Consider the following 22516-nt stretch of genomic DNA (forward strand, 5'->3'; position numbering starts at 1 on the left):
GGAGTTAATCTTCCAGATAAAATAGTGATTAACAGAATTCTCTAGTCACCATCAGCAAGTTAGTAGAACTTCCTGATGAACTATAATATGCAAGGGATAACGAAAACAATTCCCAAGCTCTTCGTGATGCTGAAATCGACGAAGGCAGAAATCAAGAAAGAGCATGAAGTGTTGATGGTTGACAAGACCACTAGTTTCAAGAAAAGGGCAAATGGAAGAAGGGGAACTTCAAGAAGAACGGCAAGCAAGTTGCTACTCAAGTAAAGAAGCCCAAATCTGATCCTAAGCCTGAGACTAAGTGCTTCTACTGCAAAGGGACTGGTCACTGGAAGCAGAACTGCCCCAAGTATTTGGCGGATAAGAAGGATGGCAAAATAAACAAAGGTATATTTGATATACAGATTACTGATGTGTACTTTACTAGTGTTCGTAGCAACCCCTCGGTATTTGATACTGGTTCAGTTGCTAAGAGTAGTAACTCGAAACGGGAGTTGCAGAATAAACAGAGACTAGTTAAGGGTGAAGTGACGATGTGTGTTGGAAGTGGTTCCAAGATTGATATGATCATCATCGCACACTCCCTACAATTTCAGGATTAGCGTTGAACCTAAATAAGTGTTATTTGGTGTTTGCGTTGAGCATGAATATGATTTGATCATGTTTATTGTAATACGGTTATTCATTTAAGTAAGAGAATAAATTGTTGTTCTGTTTACATGGATAAAACCTTATATGGTTACACACCCAATGAAAATAGTTCGTTGGATCTCAATTGTAGTGATACACATAATCATAATATTGAAACCAAAAGATGCAAAGTTAATAATGATAGTGCAACTTATTTATGGCACTGCCGTTTAGGTCATATTGGTGTAAAGCGCATGAAGAAACTCCATGCTGATGGGCTTTTGAAATCACTTGATTACGAATCAGTTGATGCTTGCGAACCATGCCTCATGGGCAAGATGACTAAGACTCCGTTCTTCGGAACAATGGAGCGAGCAACAGATTTGTTGGAAATCATACATACTGATGTATGTGGTCCGATGAATATTGAGGCTCGCGATAGGTATCATTATTTTCTGATCTTCACAGATGATTTGAGCAGATATGGGAATATCTACTTGATGAAACATAAGTCTGAAACATTTGAAAAGTTCAAAGAATTTCAGAGTGAAGTGGAAAATCATCGTGACAAGAAAATAAAGTTTCTATGATCTAATCGCAGAGACGAATATTTGAGTTACGAGTTTGGTCTTCAATTAAAACAATGTGGAATAGTTTCACAAACTCATGCCACCTGGAACACCACAGCATAATGGTGTGTCTGAATGTCATAACCGTACTTTATTGGATATAGTGCAACCTATGATGTTTCTTACCGATTTACCACTATCGTTTTGGGGTTATGCATTAGAGACAGCTGCATTCACGTTAAATAGGGCACCATCTAAATCCGTTGAGACGACACTATATGAACTATGGTTTAACAAGAAACCAAAGTTGTCGTTTCTTAAAATTTGGGGTTGTGATGCTTATGTGAAAAAGTTTCATCCTGATAAGCTCAAACCCAAATCGGAGAAAATGTGTCTTCATAGGATACCCAAAGGAGACAGTTGGGTACACCTTCTATCACAGATCCGAAGACAAGTTATTCATTTCTTAGAATGGATTCTTTCTAGAGAAGGAGTTTCTCTCGAAAGAAGTGAGTGGGAGGAAAGTAGAACATGATGAGGTAACTGTACCTACTCCCGTATTAGAAAGTAGTTCATCACTGAAAACGGTTTCTGTGACACCTACACCAATTAGTGAGGAAGTTAATGATGATGATCATGAAACTTCAGATCAAGTTATTACTGAACCTCGTAGATCAACCAGAGTAAGATCCGCACCAGAGTGGTACGGTAATCCTGTTCTGGAAATCATGCTACTAGATCATGATGAACCTACGAACCATGAAGAAGCGATGGTGAGCCTAGATTCCGCAAAATGGCTTGAAGCCATGAAATCTGAGATGGGATCCATGTATGAAAACAAAGTATGGACTTTGGTTGACTTGCCCGTAGATCGGCAAGCAATTGAAAATAAATGGATCTTCAAGAGGAAGACGAACGCTGATAGTAGTGTTACTATCTACAAAGCTAGAATTGTCGCAAAAAGGTTTTCGACAAGTTCAAGATATTGACTACGATGAGAGTTTCTCACTCGTATCTATGCTTAAGTCTGTCCAAATCATGTTAGCAATTGCCGCATTTTATGAAATCTGGCAAATGGATAAACAAAGCTGCATTCCTTAATGGATTTCTTAAAGAAGAGTTGTATATGATGCAACCAGAAGGTTTTGTCAATCCTAAAAGTGTTAACAAAATGTGCAAGCTCCAGCGATCCATCTATGGACTGGTGCAAGCATCTCGGAGTTGGAATATGCGCTTTGATGAGATGATCAAAGCATATAGTTTTATACAGACTTGTGGTGAAGCCTGTATTTACAAGAAAGTGAGTGGGAGCACTACCGCATTTCTGATAAGTATATGTGAATCACATATTGTTGATCGGAAATAATGTAGAATTATTCTGCAAAGCATAAAGGAGTGTTTTGAAAGAAGTTTTTCAAAGAAAGACCTCGGTGAAGCTGCTTACATATTGAGCATCAAGATATATAGAGATAGATCAAGACGCTTGATAAGTTTTTTCAATGAGTACATACCTTGACAAGATTTTGAAGTAGTTCAAAATGGAACAATCAAAGAAAGAGTTCTTGCCTGCGTTACAAGGTGTAAAATTGAGTAAGACTCAAAGCCTGACCATGGCAGAAGATAGAAAGAGAATGAAAGTCATTCCCTATGCCTTGGCCATAGGTTCTATAAAGTATGTCATGCTGTGTACCAGATCTATTGTATACCCTACACTGTTTTTGGCAAGGGAGTACAATAGTGATCTAAGAATAGATCACTGGACAGCGGTCAAAATTATCCTTAGTGGAATAAGGATATGTTTCTCGATTATGGACATGACAAAAGGTTCGTCGTAAAGGGTTACGTCGATGTAAATTTCGACACTGATCTAGATGACTCTAAGTCTCAATCTGGATACATATTGAAAGTGGGAGCAATTAGCTATAGTAGCTCCGTGCAGAGCATTGTAGACATAGAAATTTGCAAAATACATACGGATCTGAATTTTGGCAAACTCATTGACTAAGCTTCTCTCACAAGAAAAACATGATCACACCTTAGTGCTCTTTGGGTGTTAATCACATATAGATGTGAACTAGATTACTGACCCTAGCAAACCCTTTGAAGTGTTGGTCACATGACGATGTGAACTATGGGTGTTAATTACATGGTGATGTGAACTATTGATGTTAAATCACATGGCGATGTGATCTAGATTATTGACTCTAGTGCAAGTGGGAGACTGAAGGAAATATGCCCTAGAGGCAATAATAAAGTTATTATTTATTTCCTTATTTCATGATAAATGTTTATTATTCATGCTAGAATTGTATTAACCGGAAACATAATACATGTGTGAATACATAGACAAACAAACCATCACTAGTATGCCTCTACTTGACTAGCTCGTTAATCAAAGATGGTTATGTTTCCTAACCATAGACATGCGTTGTCATTTGATTAACGAGATCACATTATTAGGAGAATAATGCGATTGACATGACCCATTCCATTAGCTTAGCACCCGATCGTTTAGTATGTTGCTATTGCTTTCTTCATGACTTATACATGTTCCTATGACTATGAGATTATGCAACTCCCATTTGCCGGAGGAACACTTTGTGTGCTACCAAATGTCACAACGTAACTGGGTGATTATAAAGGAGCTCTACAGGTGTCTCCAAAGGTAAATGTTGGGTTGGCGTATTTCGAGATTAGGATTTGTCACTCCGATTGTCGGAGAGGTATCTCTGGGCCCTCTCGGTAATGCACATCACATAAGCCTTGCAAGCATTGCAACTAATGAGTTAGTTGCGAGATGATGTATTACAAAACGAGTAAAGAGACTTGCTAGTAACGAGATTGAACTAGGTATTGAGATACCGACGATCGAATCTCGGGCAAGTAACATACCGATGACAAAGGGAACAACGTATGTTGTTATGCGGTCTGACCGATAAAGATCTTCGTAGAATATGTGGGAGCCAATATGAGAATCCAGGTTCCGCTATTGGTTATTGACCGGAGACATGTCTAGGTCATGTCTACATTGTTCTCGAACCCGTAGGGTCCACACGCTTAAGGTTTCGATCACAGTTATATTATGAGTTTATGAGTTTTGATGTACCGAAGTTAGTTCGGAGTCCCGGATGTGATTACGGACATAATGAGGAGTCTCGAAATGGTCGAGACATAAAGATTGATATATTAGACGGCTATATTCGGACATCGGAAGTGTTCCGAGTGATTTCGGAGAAAACCGGAGAGCCGGAGGGTTACCGGAACCCTACCGGGAGAAGTAATGGACCATATGGGCCTTAGTGGAGAGAGAGAGGGGCAGCCAGGGTGGGCCGCGCGCCTCCTCCCCCCTGGTCCTAATTGGACTAGGAGAGGGGGGCGGCGGCCCCCTTTCCTTCTCCCTCCCCACTTCCTTCCCCCTCCTAGTAGGAGTCCTACTCCTACTAGGAGGAGGACTCCTCCTTGGTGCGCCATAGGGCCGGCCGGCCTCCTCCCCTTGCTCCTTTATATACGGGGGCAGGGGGCACCCCTAGACACACAAGTTGATCCACGTGATCATATTCTTAGCCGTGTGCGGTGCCCCTTCCACCGTAATCCTCGATAATATTGTAGCGGTGCTTAGGCGAAGCCCTGCGACGGTAGTACATCAAGATCGTCACCACGCCGTCGTGCTGACGGAACTCTACCCCGACACTTTGCTGGATCGGAGTCCAGGGATCGTCATCGAGCTGAACGTGTGCTAAAACTCGGAGGTGCCGTAGTTTCGGTGCTTGATCGGTCGGGCCGTGAAGACGTACGACTACATCAACCGCGTTGTGCTAACGCTTCCGCTGTCGGTCTACAAGGGTACGTAGATCACACTCTCCCCTCTCGTTGCTATGCATCACCATGATCTTGCGTGTGCATAGAAATTTTTTGAAATTACTACGTTCCCAACAAATATCTGGCCTAGATGCACATAGATAAAGTAAAGAACCAATCATGGAGCGGTATACCTTTTGATCGAACTCTTTACCATTGTCGTCGGGACCCAGATGATGTTTGGCTGGCATTGGCGTCGTGAAGCCTTTGCAATCTTGCATTCCAAATTTCTTCAGGCAATCTCTGAGGTATTTCTCTTGAGATATGAAGATACCATTGCGTTGCTGACGTATTTGAAGACCAAGGAAGAACTTCAGCTCACCCATCATGGACATCTGATATTGCTCTTGCATCATATATCCAAACTCGACAGCGTATTTCTGATTGGTGCAGCCGAAGATAATGTCATCCACATATATTTGGCACACAAACAGTTCACCATCATATGTCTTCGTGAAGAGAGTGGGGTCGAGGGAACCAGGTTTGAAGCCTTTGCTCTTCAGGAAGTCTTTGAGTGTGTCATACCAAGCCCTAGGGGCTTGTTTGAGGCCATACAGTGCCTTGTTGAGCTTGTACACCATGTCAGGATGTTTTGGATCTTCAAAGCCAGGCGGTTGTGCAACATACACTTCTTCTTCAATCTTGCCATTGAGAAAAGCGCTCTTCACATCCATTTGATACAGAAGAATGTTATGATGATTTGCATAGGCCAGCAGTATGCGTATGGCTTCAAGTCTAGCCACAGGAACAAATGTTTCATCAAAGTCAATCCATTCAACTTGAGTGTACCCTTGAGCAACGAGACGAGCTTTGTTTCTAACAACTTGACCATGCTCATCTTGCTTATTGCGATATATCCATTTTGTTCCTATTATATGGTGCTTGCGAGGATCAGGACGCTTAACCAGTTCCCATACATTATTCAGCTCAAACTGTTGAAGCACTTCTTGCATAGCTTGAATCCATTCAGGTTCCATGAAGGCTTCTTCAACTTTCTTGGGTTCAGATATTGAGACAAATGCGAAGTGCCCACAGAAATTTGCTAGCTGTGTTGCCCTTGAACGAGTGAGTGGACCTGGTGCATTGATGCTATCAATTATTCTCTCAACCTGTACTTCATTTGCGACACGAGGATGTACAGGACGAAGATTTTGCTCTTGCTGATCATTGTCATCGTTAGAAGGATTGTCTTCAGGTTGATCATTGTCTTTAGGTTGATCAGGTGCGGAGATGATAAGTTCCTCTTCAGGCTGAGCTTCAGAAGGTATGATTTCTCCAGTTCCCATAAGTTTGATTGATTCACTGGATGGAACTTCATCTAGCACATTTGGGAGGTGCTCTCTTTGTGAGCCGTTAGTCTCATCGAACCACACATCCACTGTTTCAACCACTTTATAGTGAAAGAGGTTGAAGACTCTGTAGGAGTGCGAATCCTTTCCATATCCAAGCATAAAACCTTCATGTGCTTTTGGTGCAAATTTTGAAGTGTGATGTGGATCCTTGATCCAGCACGTGGCACCAAATACTCTGAAGTAACTGACATTTGGCTTCTTGCCAGTAAGGAGCTCATAGGATGTCTTGTTCAAAAGCTTGTGAAGATAAACACGGTTGATGATATGGCATGCAGTATCAATGGCTTCAGGCCAGAATTTTCTTGGAGTCTTGTATTCATCAAGCATCGTCCGAGCCATCTCAATAGGTGTTCTGTTCTTGCGTTCGACGACGCCATTCTGTTGTGGCGTGTACGGAGCTGAGAATTCATGTGTGATGCCCAAAGTATCAAGATATGTATCTAGGCCAGTGTTCTTGAAGTCAGTGCCATTGTCACTTCTGATGTGCTTTATCTTGACGCCATAGTTGTTCATTGCTCGATTGGCGAAGCGTCTGAAGACATCCTGCACTTCAATCTTGTAGAGGATTATATGCACCCAAGTATATCTTGAATAATCATCAACAATGACAATGCCATAGAGACAAGCAGTAGTAGTAAGAGTTGAGTAATGAGTGGGACCGAAAAGATTCATGTGGAGCAGTTCGAAGGGTTGAGTCGTTGTCATGATTGTCTTCGAGGGATGCTTGGCCCTCGTCATCTTTCCTGCTTCACAGGCACCGCATAAGTGATCCTTCTTGAACTTGACGCCCTCGATGCCTATGACATGCTTCTTCCTTGCAAGGGTGTGCGAGGTTCCCCATGCCAGCATGCCCTAGCCTCCGATGCCAGAGCCAGCATTCTGAAGCTTTTGCTAGAAGACATACGGCAAGCTGTGGTCCTGCTGAGAAATCTACCACGTACAAATCATCTTTCCGATACCCTTCAAACACTAGAGACTTGTCAGATTCCATTAGAACAAGGCAACGATATTTTCCAAACATCACAATCATGTTTAAATCACAAAGCATTGAGGCAGACATTAAGTTGAAACCAAGGGATTCAACAAGCATGACTTTATCCATGTGTTGATCCTTTGAGATTGCAACTCTACCTAGACCCAATACCTTACTTTTACCAGTGTCAGCAAATGTGATGTGACTTTTGTCAGATGGACGTAAGGTTGAGTCCATAAGAAGGCTTCGCTTACCAGTCATGTGATTGGTACACCCACTATCAATAATCCATTCTGAAGTAGCTGGTGTCGTACCCTACAGTGCAGTTAGGGGGATAGGCTTCACGAAGAGAATTGTGAAGCAAAAACATTTGACGAGCCAGTGAATTATGAAAGCTTAGATCGAGATTAGGACTAATAGGGCAAGTGGCAAGCGACTCAGGAACAAAATACATAATAAGACCATTTGGGCATTTGATGTTGCGCCCTACAAGATGTTTAAGGTCCCCAGCAATAGCGTCAGACGATTTTGGTTTTCGGCTGGAGACCTTTCCCTGCAAAAGAGAGTTAAGCTTTCTTAGACACCCACATCTTCAAGGGTGGCTTCGAAGCAATGAGTCTAAGTGCAGCATCTGAGAACTTTGGCTTTGGAGCCCTAGCAAAAAGTCTTACAAGTGGACAATAGTACTCATAAGGATAAGCAGAATAGTTTTTGGTCTTATGAACATGGCGGTTTAATGAAACACGCTCATATTCATAGGCCTGAGTAAGGTTTCCCTGCAAAACATTTGTGTTAGTGCGACTCAGGTGAGTCCTCTGTCTGTATGAAGCCTTTGGACCATATGAAGCCTGTGGTCTGGGGTTTGTCTTCTTCACTTGTGGTGTCATGACGACATTCACAGGAAGATTTTCCAAACACCTTTTCGGCACCCAGACCTTCTTCATAGGCGGCCCATTCCTGCAGTTAGTACCAATATACCTGGCAAACACTTCACCATTCTGATTCTTAAACAGTTTATAGTTTGCATCAAAGGATTCATCAATAACAATGGGATTAGCACAAGTGAAGCCAGATAGGGTGGATGGATCCGCTGAAGGTTCCTTTGCAGCAACCCATGTGGTTTTGGGGTACTGCTCAGGTTTCCAGTAAGAGCCATCAGCATTCATTTTCCTTTCGAACCCAACACCCTCTTTCCTAGGGTTTCGGTTCAGGATCTGCCTTTTGATGACATCACATAGTGTCTGATGCCCTTTGAGACTTTTAAACATCCCTGTTTCAAGCAATGTCTTCAACCTAGCATTCTCATCAGCAATAGCAGTGGTATCCTCAGTAGAGAGGTTAGTTACCACATCAACAGTTGAAGATATTGCAATAGTAGCAGCAGTAGAACATTCAGCAACAGAAGTAGCGTTATCACGCTCAAGGCATTTAAGACATGGTGGTTCAAATCCTTCCTGAGCTGAACTGATCTGTTTGGCGCGAAGTGACTCGTTTTCCTTTTGAAGATCTTCATGAGCCGCTCTCAATTTCTCAAGATCTTGCTTCCTTTGAAGATAATCATAGGAAAGATTTTCATGAGTTGTTGAGAGCGTTTCATGACGACTTTCAAGTTCCTCATACTCAACGTGAAGATTTTTTATGTCTTCAATTAAGGACTGAGATCGAGTCATTTCAGCGTCTAACAGATCATCGCTTTTGTCTAACAGTTTTTGAATATGTTCCATAGCTTTCTGTTGTTCAGTTGCAATTTTAGCAAGTGATTTGTAGCTGGGTTTGGAACCATAATCAGAGTCATCTTCACTAGATGTTTGATAGTGAGTAGTGCGTGTGTTTACCTTGGCACCGCGTGCCATGAAGCAGTAGGTAGGAGCGGAGTAGTCCTTGTCATTTGCATCGGTGTCGGCATGAAGTCACTGTCTTCAGTGTTGAAGATGGACTTGGCAAAGTATGTTGTAGCCAGACTCGCAACGCCAGAATCGGACTCCTCCTCAGACTCCACCTCCGCCTCCTCAGAAGCGGACTCCTCCTCTGAATCCATTTCCTTGCCAACAAACGCACGTGCCTTGCCAGATGAGCTCTTCTTGTGTGATGAAGACTTTGAGGAGGACTTGGAAGAAGACTTTGAGTATTTCTTCTTCTTCTTGTCGTCAGAATCATACTCCTTGTTCTTCTTTTTTCTTCTTGTTCTCATTGTCCCACTGTGGACACTCAGAGATGTAGTGACCAGGTTTCTTGCACTTGTGGCATGTTCTCTTCTTGTAGTCATGAGCAGAAGCTTCATCATTCCTTGAGCTTGATCGTGAGGACTTTCTAAAGCCTTTCTTCTTGGTGAATTTTTGGAACTTCTTCACAAGAGGTTGCGAAGGACACTGATTCTCTGATCTCTCTGGGTTGAGACGCCTTCGTTGACCTTGGAGAGCCAGTCCCAGACTAGCTTAGATGTTTCCAAAGCACTCACGCGGCCATACCGTCCTTTGGTCAGATGACCACAGATGATGTTCTTGGCAGTGAAGTCCAGTTGAACAAACTTCTTGACATCAGCAGCGGTGACACCTTCACCAGCCTTGGGAACGCCATTCTCAACGACATACCATAGGTCGACATCAATGGCTTCAAGATGCATGCGCATCTTATTCTTCCAGTAGGGATATTCAATTCCATCGAAGACTGGGCACGCAACGGAGACTTTGATTATCCCTGCAGTCGACATAGCTAAAACTCCAGGTGGTTAAATCGAATCACACAGAACAAGGGAGTACCTTGCTCTGATACCAATTGAAAGTGCTAGTGATCGACTAAAGGGGGGGGTGAATAGGCGATTTTTATGAAAGTCCTCAAAACATGGAAGTTTCGAAGACAAACGATAGGAATAAACCTATTACCATGCAGTGGAAGGTAGACTACACTAGGCAAACCATAGTCAAGTATTCAATGGAGTGAAAGCACAATGACTAATAGCAGCTAGGCAGTAAAGATCAGGTAGGAAGATATTGTGAAGCCAATTAGAACAAGCAGTCACTCAGTGAAGACAAAAGATAAAGCAATCATACAATGACTTCACAAGGACCAACAGTAAGTAAAGGGAAGGGAAGGATGAAACCAGTGACTCGTTGAAGACAATGATTTGTTGGACCAGTTCCAGTTGCTGTGACAACTGTACGTCTGGTTAGGGAGGCTGAGATTCAACTCAGAAGACCTCGTCTTCACCTTATTCCCCTTGAGCTAAGGACACCCAGTCCTCGCCCAATCACTCTGGTAAGTCTTCAAGGTAGACTTCCAAACCTTCACAGACTTCGTTCACCGGCGATCCACAATGACTCTTGGATGCTCAGAACGCGGCGCCTAACCGGCTGGAGGATTCACAGTCCTCAAGTGTAATAAGTCTTCGGATCACACAGACAGGAAGACTTAAGTGATGCCTAACACTCTTTGGCTCTGCGAGTTTAGGGCTTTATCCTCACAAGGAATTCTCTCTCAAAGGCTTCGAGGTGGGTTGCTCTCAAACGACAAAAGCCGTGCACTAACTTTGAGCAGCCAACCGTTTATGGTTGTAGGGGGTGGGCTATTTATAGCCACTAGGCAACCCGACCTGATTTGTCCGAAATGACCCTTGGTCACTAAGGAACTAACACGTGTTCCAATGGTCAGATTTCAAACACACACGGCAACTTTACTTGAGCTACAAGCAAAGCTGACTTGTCCAACTCTGGACAAGATTTGCTCTCATAGTCTTCACTCGAAGACATAGGATTTTGGTTAAGCATCACTTCAGTCATTCTAACTGGTTCACTTGGACCCCACTTAACAGTACGGTGGTTCCTATGACTCAACAAAGAAGAAAAAGAACAACGAAAGAACTAAGTCTTCGCGCTCCATAGTCTTCATGCGATGTCTTCTCTTGTCATAGTCTTCAATGTGAATGTCTTCACATACCACCTTTGACTTCAATGTCTTCTTACATTTTTAGGGGTCATCTCTGGTAGGAAAACCGAATCAATGAGGGACTTCTACCTGTGTTATCCTGCAATTCTCACAAACACATTAGTCCCTCAACTAGGTTTGTCGTCAATACTCCAAAACCAACTAGGGGTGGCACTAGATGCATTTACACCCCCCATGAACTAATGTAGCTGTCAGTTTAGTTTTCTGTCCAAATCCAATTCAATATGCATTCAGTGTATGAGATGAACAATTCCATTTCATTCCATCTCTCAAACCAAACACCAAAATGTAACCATTCCATTTCTCGGAATTGCTCTTACCGAACTCGAGAACGAAACCAACCCATTCCAGTGGAACGGAACCATGGCGTTGCGTTCCACTTCATTCTCAAATCAAATACATCCTTAGTTGTTCGGCCTTTCATGCCTCGCCAAGGTTGTATCTCGGCTACTACAATACAGTAGGCAATCGCTATATGGTCCAACCCTATTTGGGTTCCTGGGAAGCGGGTTTTAGAAGCATGAAAATCAGGTTCTTTTTTTTCATGTGTGTGTTTCTGTGTAAGTTTTCAATGGCTTTTGTATCTAGGCTTCAGTTTTATGTGTTTCTTTACCAGTTTTTAATTTATGGCCTTCATAATTTTTCAATACATGTCTATGTTACTCATACACATTATCAATTTTCTTTATACATCTGGAACTTTTTTTGATACATCCAGAACATTTTTCCAAATACTGTTTGGCTCACGCTCGCTACACGTGAGCTATAGACGCGCCCTTCGGTCCTTCTACCCAAAATTGAACGACGGCATTCCTCGGAACCCTCTCGAGCTCGTGCGGGAGAGAAAAAATGGTCACGCTAAATTTATAAAAGACAAACATGACTTCGTGGGAAAAGGTCTTGTTGTGGTATGGTAGTAAAATTCCTGGATATACAAGGTGCGGACCTATATGTGTTCCGGACAAAATAAGATTTAGAGCCATATATCGGACAATGATGTCCAGATGGGAAAACATGAATAATGTTCATCCATTTGAACATGCAAAGGAAAAGATAAAGTGGGACCATTTTAACTCTAATCACAATGGTATGACCTATGAGCAAGTGTCTACATCCAAGTTGTCAAATGCTATGTTTAGCTGCCTGGCATTTAGAGACCAATCCAGTGTTGGAACTATGCTCAGTCGTCAAATATCCCAAAGTCGTTAGATGCTATGCATAACTACTTGCTAAATAATCCATGTATTTTAATACAATTATCAATAGAAAAATTGTATTATTCTAAGCAAATAACAGACTGCACAAAACGGGGATGCTTTGGACTAGAATCAACAATGTGAAATAAACTAGACACTGAAACACAAAAATCTCTTACTCCTTTTTTTTTGACAATAAAAAATATCTCTCACTCCTTTGTTTCGGGCCTTGTACGGTGACGGACGAAAGCAAAGGTGGGCCAACGAACGAGTGTAGTTTGTCTGTTGGGCCTTGTTGTACACAAAAGTAAACCACGTCATTTCCTCCGAACCCTCTGGAGCTCGTGCGGGAGAAGGAACCAAGGAAAAAAAAACAATATAGCGGCGGCGCAGTTTTGCAGAGAGGCCCCTGGTTCGACCCTCTGCCGTCCCCACCCCGCACCCACGACGCCGGCGATGGCGGCGACGGTACGGTTCGGGCTCCTGGTGGCGATGTTCCAGGCCATGACGCGGGACCGCACGTCCGCGAAGAAGCGGGGCCGCCTCCGCACGTTCCTCGACCGCGCCTACGGGGCCAGCGGCAGGGACGACTACTTCAGCGCGCTCCGCCTCATCCTCCCGTCCCTCGACCGCGAGCGCGGCTCCTACGGCCTCAAGGAGGCCGCCCTCGCCGCCGCGCTCGTCGAAGCGCTCGGAATCGCCAAGGACTCCCCCGACGCCGTCCGCCTCACCAACTGGCGCCGCGGGGGCGGCGGCCGCAACGCGGGCAACTTCTCCCTCGTCGCCGCCGAGGTACAGTCGGGACCATTTTTTTCCCCACCATTCAGCATTGTCGTTCTCCGTAATCACAGCGTCGCCTCGCCGTTGATGGATTGTTGTATGGGGTTCGATGGATTGTGCCAACTGATTGAATTGTGTAGGGTTTAGCCGTTGAGGATTAGAGGTTGACTTAGGGGATTGACCTTTCAGCTGTGTGCTTGACATGATGTTCTTCATATGCTTAGCAATGTACCACTGGCTATCGTCAGTGTGTTCTCTGTGATTCGGGTGCACAACTTGTAACGAAAAATGGTCTAATGGCTCGAAAGTAGAAGGCTGGAAGCCTTATTGGTAGTTGTATATGGTGTCATTGGTTTGATACTATAAATGTATAAAGAAACGCCGATTCAATTCAAAATGCATGTGGCTGTATTGATTTATCAAGATGCTGCTTGTTGTAGCAGCTTATCTTGCCTTTTTTTTTCAGGCCGCTTTTGACATAATTTCCTTTTTCTACTCAGGTGCTGCAGCGGAGGCAAGGAATGACTTCTGGTGGGTTGACAATAAAGGAGGTTAATGACGCACTTGATCGTCTATCTGCAAGTGATACTAGGTAGCTTATGCATCTATTTCCTTCGCATTCGTGTATGACTGAAAGTCAGAAATCAGAAGTTCCTCCTCATTTTATATAGGTCTGAGAAGGCTTCGGTTCTTTCAAGTATGATCAAGAAAACCAATGCCCTTGAAATGAAGTGGCTTCTCATGATCATTATTAAAGGTGAACTTGTTCTACAGACTATTGTTTCTTTATGCTTAATAATTGATGCACATTCCAACAGTACTTCTGAATTTCTTTTGATGTTCCTGTACCATCATAGACTTGAAATTGGGGATCAGTGAGAAGAGCATATTCCATGAATTTCATCCTGACGCTGAGGACTTATTCAATGTCACTTGTGACTTAAAATGGGTCTGTGAAAAGCTTAATGATCGAAGTCAAAGGCATAAACGTCAGGTGATTATGCTGTTGCTTGTACTTTGTTTCTGACACATACTATTCGTGGTTCAACGGTCAAAGTCTTCAAAATGTAGTATTATTTCGTAGCTCTTACCTTTTGCTCTTTTGTCTATGCATGGAGCCATCTTTTGGATGGATAGGTCATTGAATATCTTTCAGGCACACACAATTTTCTCATTACTTCTGTTACTCCTATGTTGTATGATCAGGATATAGAAGTCGGAAAGGCTGTGAGGCCTCAGCTAGCTATGAGAGTCGGTAACGCTTCATCTGCATGGAAGAAGGTATTTCCTTGTTTTTTCTAGCTCCTAGTGTGACACTGCATGTTGTAACTATTGCCAAGGAAATACCCTCTCTGTATTTCTCTTTGGCATCACCTGAATCTGCTTCGTCAAACTGCCACCTCCCTGTCTCCAGCTTCATGGCAAACCAGTGGTTGCTGAGTGCAAATTTGATGGCGATCGTATCCAAATTCACAAGAATGGGGAAGAGATTCATTTCTTCTCACGGTAAATTAAATTGTTCCATATTTACTTGCACATTCTTCTGAAACGTATAAGTTTTTGAGTTTACAGAGAGCCTCATCTTGGCCCACTAATGTTTTCTGTATGTCAGGACCTTTCTTGATCATTCTGAATATACATCTGGGATGTCCAAATTTATTAAGGAAAATATCCTGGTTGACAGGTATTGTTTATTATTACTAAGCAGTAGTATCCTCTTTTTTTGGGGGTACTGTAGCATTAATAAGAATGATGCTAGACTTTGCATGAAAGAAGTCCATCTCAGGGCTTAGTCCTATCATAATAAACAAATGGACAAAATCTTTCCAGTGATTATTGGAACATGTAGTCAGTTTGTTGGTCTTATTTGGCTAGTTAGCTAGATAGACAAACCCGAATGTGCTGAGTTATTATGGGATCATCTTGCCCCTTATATTATTTCCTTGACAATATAAGCTCTCTGTGGGAATGATATCAATGTTTTGTGTAGATTATTTCACAATACAACTTGGTCACTCATTCTTAACTCTGATATGAATTCAACTGAATCCTCAGGTGTATTTTGGATGGGGAGATGCTTGTTTGGGATACTGCGCTTAATCGGTTTGCTGAATTTGGCTCAAACCAGGAAATAGGTTTTTAAACTTTCATTGGAATTAGTAATATTTTGCATGTTCTGTTGAATATTTTACAGTGAACTCAAACTATTTTATTCACAGCAAAGGCTGCTAGTGAGGGGCTGGAGACAAATCGACAGGTTTTATCATTAACTTGTTCACTATAGGTTCATTTTAGATTCACCCTGGTATGGCAGTCCCTATCTAACTGAAATTACCTTTTTCCCCTTGCAGTTGTGCTGTATCCTTCACTTTTAACTGCTTCTTGCATCTTGCTTTCTGTATTGATACCTACTCCCTCTGTTCGGAATTACTTGTCTCGGAAACGGATGTACCTAGAACTAAAATACGTCTAGATACATCCATTTCTGCGACAAGTAATTCCGAACGGAGGGAGTAACTGGCAAATTGGTAATGAAACACCTTTTGGGTTTCAGTGTCCTGAAAACACTAGGACATTTGTTTCTCGCTTGGGTAGATCTATATGCATTTAACACATGACCTGAAATTTATTTTCCTTTGGTTCGCAAATACTTAATTATGAGGAACATTATTTTACCCTTCAGTTTTTCATATCACTTTTTCTTTTCATGCTGGCCATGTTTTGCTTGACGCTAGGAATGTACAGATATTGCTTTTGACATTCTTTATTCTGGAGACACTAGTGTTATCCACCAAAGTTTGTCGGAGCGGCACGAAATTCTGCGGAAGGTTGTCAAACCTTTAAAGGGTCGTCTTGAGATTTTGGTTCCAACAGGTGGTCTAAACACCCATCGCCCCCCAGGTAGCTCCTGAAAGTTATATGCCGTCTCAACTTGACATCTGATTCAAATAAATAAATCTAGATGACATCTTCAAAAAATTTGCCACAGGGGTGTTAACAGAACTGTCCTTTTGCTTTGACATGTTTTTTTTTTTTATGTTTACAAATTTATTTTCTGCAGTGCATAACGAGCTTGATTTTTTTGCTATATCTTTTTTTTCCTTTCAGTAATATGTAACAGTAGTTATGCTTGCAAATTGTAGATGAACCATGCTGGTCCATTTTTGCTCCCAATATTGAAGACGTTGAGAAATTCTTCAAGGAGACTGTCGAAAACAGGTTTGTTTCCACTTCCTAAACACAAAACAACGTAGCAATCTGTTTGTAACACTAATAACTAAATGTGGTCTCATGATTTTTCAATCCATTGTTTGTGATTAGAGATGAGGGAATTGTACTAAAGGACCTTGATTCCAAATGGGAACCTGGTGATCGAACTGGAAAGTGGCTTAAACTAAAGCCTGATTATATACATGCTGGTGCTGATCTGGATGTTATTATTATAGGTCAGCATCATCATGCTTACTTGAAGTATTAACAGTAAACTTTTCCACCTGTTGATTGAGTGCAGTGATTGAGTGTATGTCCATTCCTTTATTTTTTAGGTGGATATTATGGATCAGGGCGTCGAGGAGGAGAGGTGTGTACATGTGCTTGTTTTGAATTTCACATACTTCTTTCACTGTTCTGGTTTCAACATTAACACTAGCTGAGGTGCAAAGTTTTGAATGTGTACTCTTGATTCTTACATAACAACTCATGACTTACCAACTGCAATTTTCTTGTAATGCTAAGACTATACTTAAATTATCTTTGTTCTTCCAAGTGGATGCTATGAAGGAATTCTGATCATTCGAAACCGATTTATAGGTTGCACAGTTTTTAGTTGGTCTTGCAGTGTCTTCAGATGATAATAGTCACCCCAAAAGGTAAGCAAACCTTTTCTCCTACAGTAGTTTGTGTACCTTTATATCTACCAATGTGGGGGAAAGTAGGTGGATATATGGTTAAGAGAGGGAATTCGGTTCTCCTAATACTATATTGACGTTCTTAATAGCTAAGTTCTGGTCTCAAAAGGAAAAAAAGCAAGTAAAAAAATTATAGCATTTTGATCATTCAGTTTTTCATGTTCTAATAGTTCTCAGAGTGTTTCTTATGAGCTTTTGATATGGTCAGATTGTCAAAGTTTTTGTTTCCTACCTTTATGTATTTTGCTATCCTTGCAAGATTTCTTTCATTTTGTCGAGTCGGTACTGGTCTCTCCGATGAAGAACTTGCCACTCTAGTCGCGAAACTGAAGCCCCACTTTAGGTATATTGTCTTTGTTTCTGCTTTTGCATTATTATTAGTTTAGTATGCTACATGTTTGAATTTATTTGTTAAGGCACCCCATTTCCGTCTCATGAATGGCTATTTTTTTAATCATCAAAAGTGGAACCCCCAAAAAAACACCCAGATTTTATGAAGTAACAAACAATTTGAAGGAGCGGCCAGATGTTTGGATAGAAAGCCCTGATAAGTAAGCTTTCTTTAATCGTTTGGGTTCTTGGCTTCTTACTAGCCAGCCTCAGCTGTAGCAAGCATCTGATCTGCTAAATCACGAATTGCAGGTCAGTCATACTATCTATAACAAGTGATATTCGAACAATTAAATCCGAGGTAATTCATTTTAAAGAATCGAATACTTGTTGTATTGCAGTCTTTAAAAAAGTTATGCTCAAGAAATATTTCTTCTTGTCCAATTTAGCCAATCACTGATTTGCTCTCCAGTTGGTTTTTGACAATTGCTTCCAATATATTGAAGGTTTTTGCTGCCCCATACTGCTTGAGGTTCCCCCGCATTCAACGAGTGAGATATGATAAGCCATGGCACGAGTGCCTTGATGTGCAATGTAATTCTTTTTTGCGCTTTTAATAGTTTTTTTGTATCAATATCCTCATTTCAATTTGAATATCTCACAGTAAGGCACATTGCTTCTGATGCCCATGCATATTGATTATATATCTGAAAGATGAACTCTGGAATATTGATCATTGCAGCATTTGTGGAGATCGTGCACTCAAGTAATGGGTCAATGCACAAGGCAGAAGATGATAAGAGTCTGAAAAACGACAACTTACAGAACCCAAAAATAAACAAAAGGGGGGAGAAGAAGAATGTATCAATCATCCCTTCACATCTTATGAAGACTGACATATCAGGCTTAAAGGGCGAAACCCTGATATTTGCAAACACGATGTTCTGTATCCTTTTTTTTGGCATATATGCCACTACCTACACATTTGTGTAGAAGGTCAAGCAACTATATCTGCATCTTTTTAAAGCACACCATATATTCGGACTGGTACATTCCTTATCATACTTAGATTTTGTCAACACCCCTCCGTCATATAACCTCGACTATTTCCATAAACTGGTTGTGGAGAATGGAGGATCTTTCTCGATGAATCTTAATGACTCTGTTACTCACTGCATAGCAGCGGAGAAGAAAGGTATTCCACTTTTGTTGTGCAGGGCTACTTTTCCTTATCCTGGGTGCTGAGTACATACAGTTTGAGGCTATTTGCTGCACTCTCAGGTATCAAATATCAGGCGGCCATACGCCACGGAAGGATCATTCATTATTCCTGGATCTTGGACTGTTGCAAGCAAAAAATACTTCTTCGTTTGCAACCCAAGTTCGTCCTTTGCTTATATCACATATTCCTCTAATCTTTTTACCCAACATATTCTAATGCATTTTGCTGTGCAGGTATATCCTCTTTCTTGCAGATTTTGCCAGGCACAAATTTCCTGAAGAGATCGACTCGTACGCAGATTTTTACTACTGGGACATCGATGTTTCTGACCTGAAGCAGGTACAGAGCTTATTTTTGTATGCGGCAAATGCTTTATCTCCTTAAACACATGTGACAATTTTTCAAAAATCAAGATGTGTTACGGGGGTCTGAATTAATCATGCTACCAGCTATAGTATGGCTGATAGCATTGTTTATAGAAGAATGACGTAGACAGCAGGCTATAGAAGCTGATGGCATTGTTTATAGAAGAACGACCTAGACACCAGGCACCAAACCATGACAGTTGAACCCCAATGGGTGGGTTCAGGGGCGGAGCCACGTTGGGCTACCAGGGTGCACATGCACCAGGGTCCAACATCTTTTTTCCTTGCAATCAGCCCATAAAAGTTGGTGTGTGCACCCTGGTATTTCATGGGCTCTGCACAATTTGGTGTATGCTCCTTAGCCCATGAGCTGTGCACCTTGGCCTTGTTTGGCCTAGATCTGCCCCTGGGTGGGTTGATGTTCATGCGGCCCCACAAACTGAGTGGTGCTCAGTTCTCTCAGTCAGCTATATAGTAGAAGGTGCACATAGCCACATACTACAGTACACCCTGTAGCTAGCTGGAAGCTACATGGGATTGCTACAGTACATATATGAGCAATTTGCAAACCCCTCAACATGAGCCTTGGGACAGATGAATCTGAAATAGGCTATAGCTTTAGGGATATCTGAAGGCCACATTTATGTACATCCCGTGAATAAAGCCTCAGATAGAGAAAGCACTATTTGATAGTATCTCTTTGCTAGAGAAATCATGTTGCGATATCCCTTTCAGACACATAAATCTTCGACAGATTTCACCAATTTAAATCTCCCTAATAATGGCCATCAAACAACTCACCCAACGAGCACTGTTAGAGTTTGAATGACAGCACAAACATAATTTTGGATTGTTACTTCGCCATAGATCCACGTATTGTCGCATCCCCTGGCATTGTAATTTTGTTGTTAAAGTGGTTTTATCACATAAAATTCTTAGCTTGTGCTGAGAAGGTTGCTCTGACTAGCAAGTGGCAGGAAAGGTGTTGCTGGCTGTGACTTGAAATATTGTTGCTTTTTGCCCTTTTTATAAGGGCTAGTTTATGGTTATAGTTTCAGTTCTTTCATTGATTCATTGTTCAGATATTCATCAACATGGACAAAGTTACTGTCGATCCAAGCATGGTACACCGGTACAAAAAGAAGTATTATGCAGATGAAAGATTCTGCTTCTTCCAGGGTTGCTGCGTTTACTTGTATCATGCACCTTTAGTGTAAGTCTCATTTACTGCCAAATATCATCTTCCATGTAATGTCAATACTTATTTGTTTCTCCTTTTTTTGTTTTCTTCCTGAAGGAACGAGGACTACAATGTAATATCTGATCTTGCACTAAAGAGGGTGAAGCAGGACCTTACAATGCATGGTGGTCAGTATTGCAGCAGGCTTGCTCCTGCTACCCATTTGGTTATAGTTTCAGTTCTTGAGGTGTACAATTTTGACATATTGTACAAGAGGTGATGATTTAATGCTTTTTTTTGTATATTATGTGAGTGACAGGGAATAGGAACAGTAATGAGTCTATTGTTTATGCAGCTTCTCTCCAGCTGAGAGGCGTTACCTACACGACAAAAGATTGCATGTTGTCAGTAACAAGTGGTTAGAAGATTCAGTGGAGAAACAAATGAAATTGCCTGAAACCGCCTACAACCTTAAACCGGATACATTAGAAGAAATACAAATCGAAAGGAGGTATATGTTGAATGTTCACATTTGAAGGTTCAACGTATCCACCATTTCATCATCTCTGAAAACAACTATTTACCTTTTGATTGTTGATGTTTTATTTCAGTGAGGAAAAGGCCCAGCCCTCTAATGACAAGACTGCTGAAAATGAGGAGGTTGAAATATCTCATGTTAAACATGCAAGGAAAAGGGGCAGGGCGACAAGCAGTAGTTCGAGAACTGTACGGGCTGCTCCTAGGCCAGTCCGAACAACAAGGGCTAGAAGAGGAAATAAGCAGGCAAAAATAGATGATGGTGAACCTGAAGAAGACGGTCCTGGTGAAACAGGTCAAGATGATGAAAAGTCGAACACAGATCCCATCTCCAGGATGGAAGAAGATAGCAGTGACAAGCACCAACGACCACCTCGAGCTGCTCCTAGACCAGTTCGAAGAACAAGTGCTAGAAGAGGAACCCGGCAAGCGAAAATAGACTATCGTGAATCTGACGAAAGCGGCCCTGGTGAAACAGGTGAAGAAGATCAAAAGGTTGGCACAGATGCTGTCGTAAAGATGGAAGAAGATAGCCTGGATGAAAACCAAGGACCGCCTGCAGGGGCCCAGTTCATCACATTGGACGATCGAGAGCCCACAGTCGTCAAACTGAGTGCCGCAGAGGAGAAGACAGGCAGTCCAAAGTTCGAAAGCAAAGGAACTTCCCAAAGAACAGACGCTGGTGAAGGAGAGAGCATGGCAGGTGAGAAGATAGAACAGATGGTTGATCCTCTGCACGCGATGCTCCTCGACATGATACCGTCGCTTAGGGAAGACGCGAGCAGCGATCCCCCAGCCAAAGTCGAGCATGATCCGCCGCGTGTGAGAAGTTCCATGTCGGATAACAGGGCTCCGGTGCCTGAGACAGGTGGTTCTGCATCCAATCCCGTGGCTCCGGCACCGCCGGCAGGAAGTTCGTCATACAGTGCGGGGGTTCCAGCCCCAGATCCAAATCCCGCGGCTCCCAAGAAGAAAAAGGTGAGCTACAAAGATCTGGCCGACGAGTTTCTGAAAGATTGGTGAGAGTGCTTCGGCTCTGTGGGCTCGGGGTAGCACGTACGCCGCACGTCTTTTTCACCGTTTCCACGGTCCTGTAAATATGACAGATGCTTGTAACCATCAACCTTGTCCGTACCATGGCCCTAGTTATCTCGTGGAGTGAGAGCATAGCAGAGACTGTGAGTTGTGCCTGAAAAAATTGATGCTGGACCAAACTGTGATGGCTTCCAGCACTCGGTGGCCTGCAGTGTGTACCGTAGCCGCGTCGGTAGCCTGGTTCGGCCCTATGGATTGGTTGGTTTTCCGTCAGGCGTCGACGCGTCCATTGCCGATGCCGTCGTGCGCTTCAGCCGGCGGCCAACTACAGAACCGCTTACGCACCAGGACGGCCCGCCTGTCCAGGTCTCAGATGAGGCCTCGTGTAGCGGAAGACGCACGACGCGACACCACGGGCTCACGGTGGGCGTGACGGGTGGTCGGCAGCACTGTGAAAGAAATGCACACGATGTGTGACGGGTGGACCACATTGAAACTTGACGTGCCAACGGCCTCCGTGTCGGCAACACCGGACAAGTCTAGTATTTTTCTAAAAAAAAGGTCCTCTGGTTGCCGTCCTAGTCAACCCACCGTGAGACAACGAGCCACACTATCCGTGTCACTGACAAGCCGGTCTCCTCG

At 42.6% G+C, this 22516-nt stretch overlaps 1 protein-coding gene across 2 annotated transcripts; it reads left to right on the plus strand.

Moving 5' to 3' along the window:
- Positions 1-12863: 12863 nt before the first annotated feature.
- LOC125539555 (putative DNA ligase 4) lies at positions 12864-22011 on the plus strand. 2 transcript variants are annotated; one of them, XM_048703041.1, is made up of 27 exons: positions 12864-13309; positions 13798-13889; positions 13969-14054; positions 14155-14291; positions 14504-14578; positions 14712-14803; positions 14910-14981; positions 15353-15432; positions 15517-15554; positions 15649-15655; positions 16043-16198; positions 16441-16516; positions 16619-16743; positions 16843-16877; positions 17108-17166; positions 17465-17548; positions 17664-17756; positions 17848-17896; positions 18042-18129; positions 18278-18481; positions 18605-18730; positions 18817-18916; positions 18991-19096; positions 20205-20335; positions 20420-20578; positions 20658-20813; positions 20914-22011. In XM_048703041.1, exons 1-27 carry the CDS (start codon positions 12974-12976, stop codon positions 21860-21862), a joined length of 3711 nt encoding a protein of 1236 aa, XP_048558998.1. In that variant the 5' UTR covers positions 12864-12973; the 3' UTR covers positions 21863-22011. The 2 variants fall into 2 exon arrangements, with proteins under 2 accessions (XP_048558998.1, XP_048558999.1); XM_048703042.1 differs by having other exon boundaries at positions 12865-13309; positions 17670-17756.
- The last annotated feature ends 505 nt before the right edge of the window (positions 22012-22516 follow it).

The sequence above is a fragment of the Triticum urartu genome, chromosome 2, assembly GCF_003073215.2.
Source record: "Triticum urartu cultivar G1812 chromosome 2, Tu2.1, whole genome shotgun sequence".
Lineage (NCBI taxonomy): Eukaryota > Viridiplantae > Streptophyta > Magnoliopsida > Poales > Poaceae > Triticum > Triticum urartu.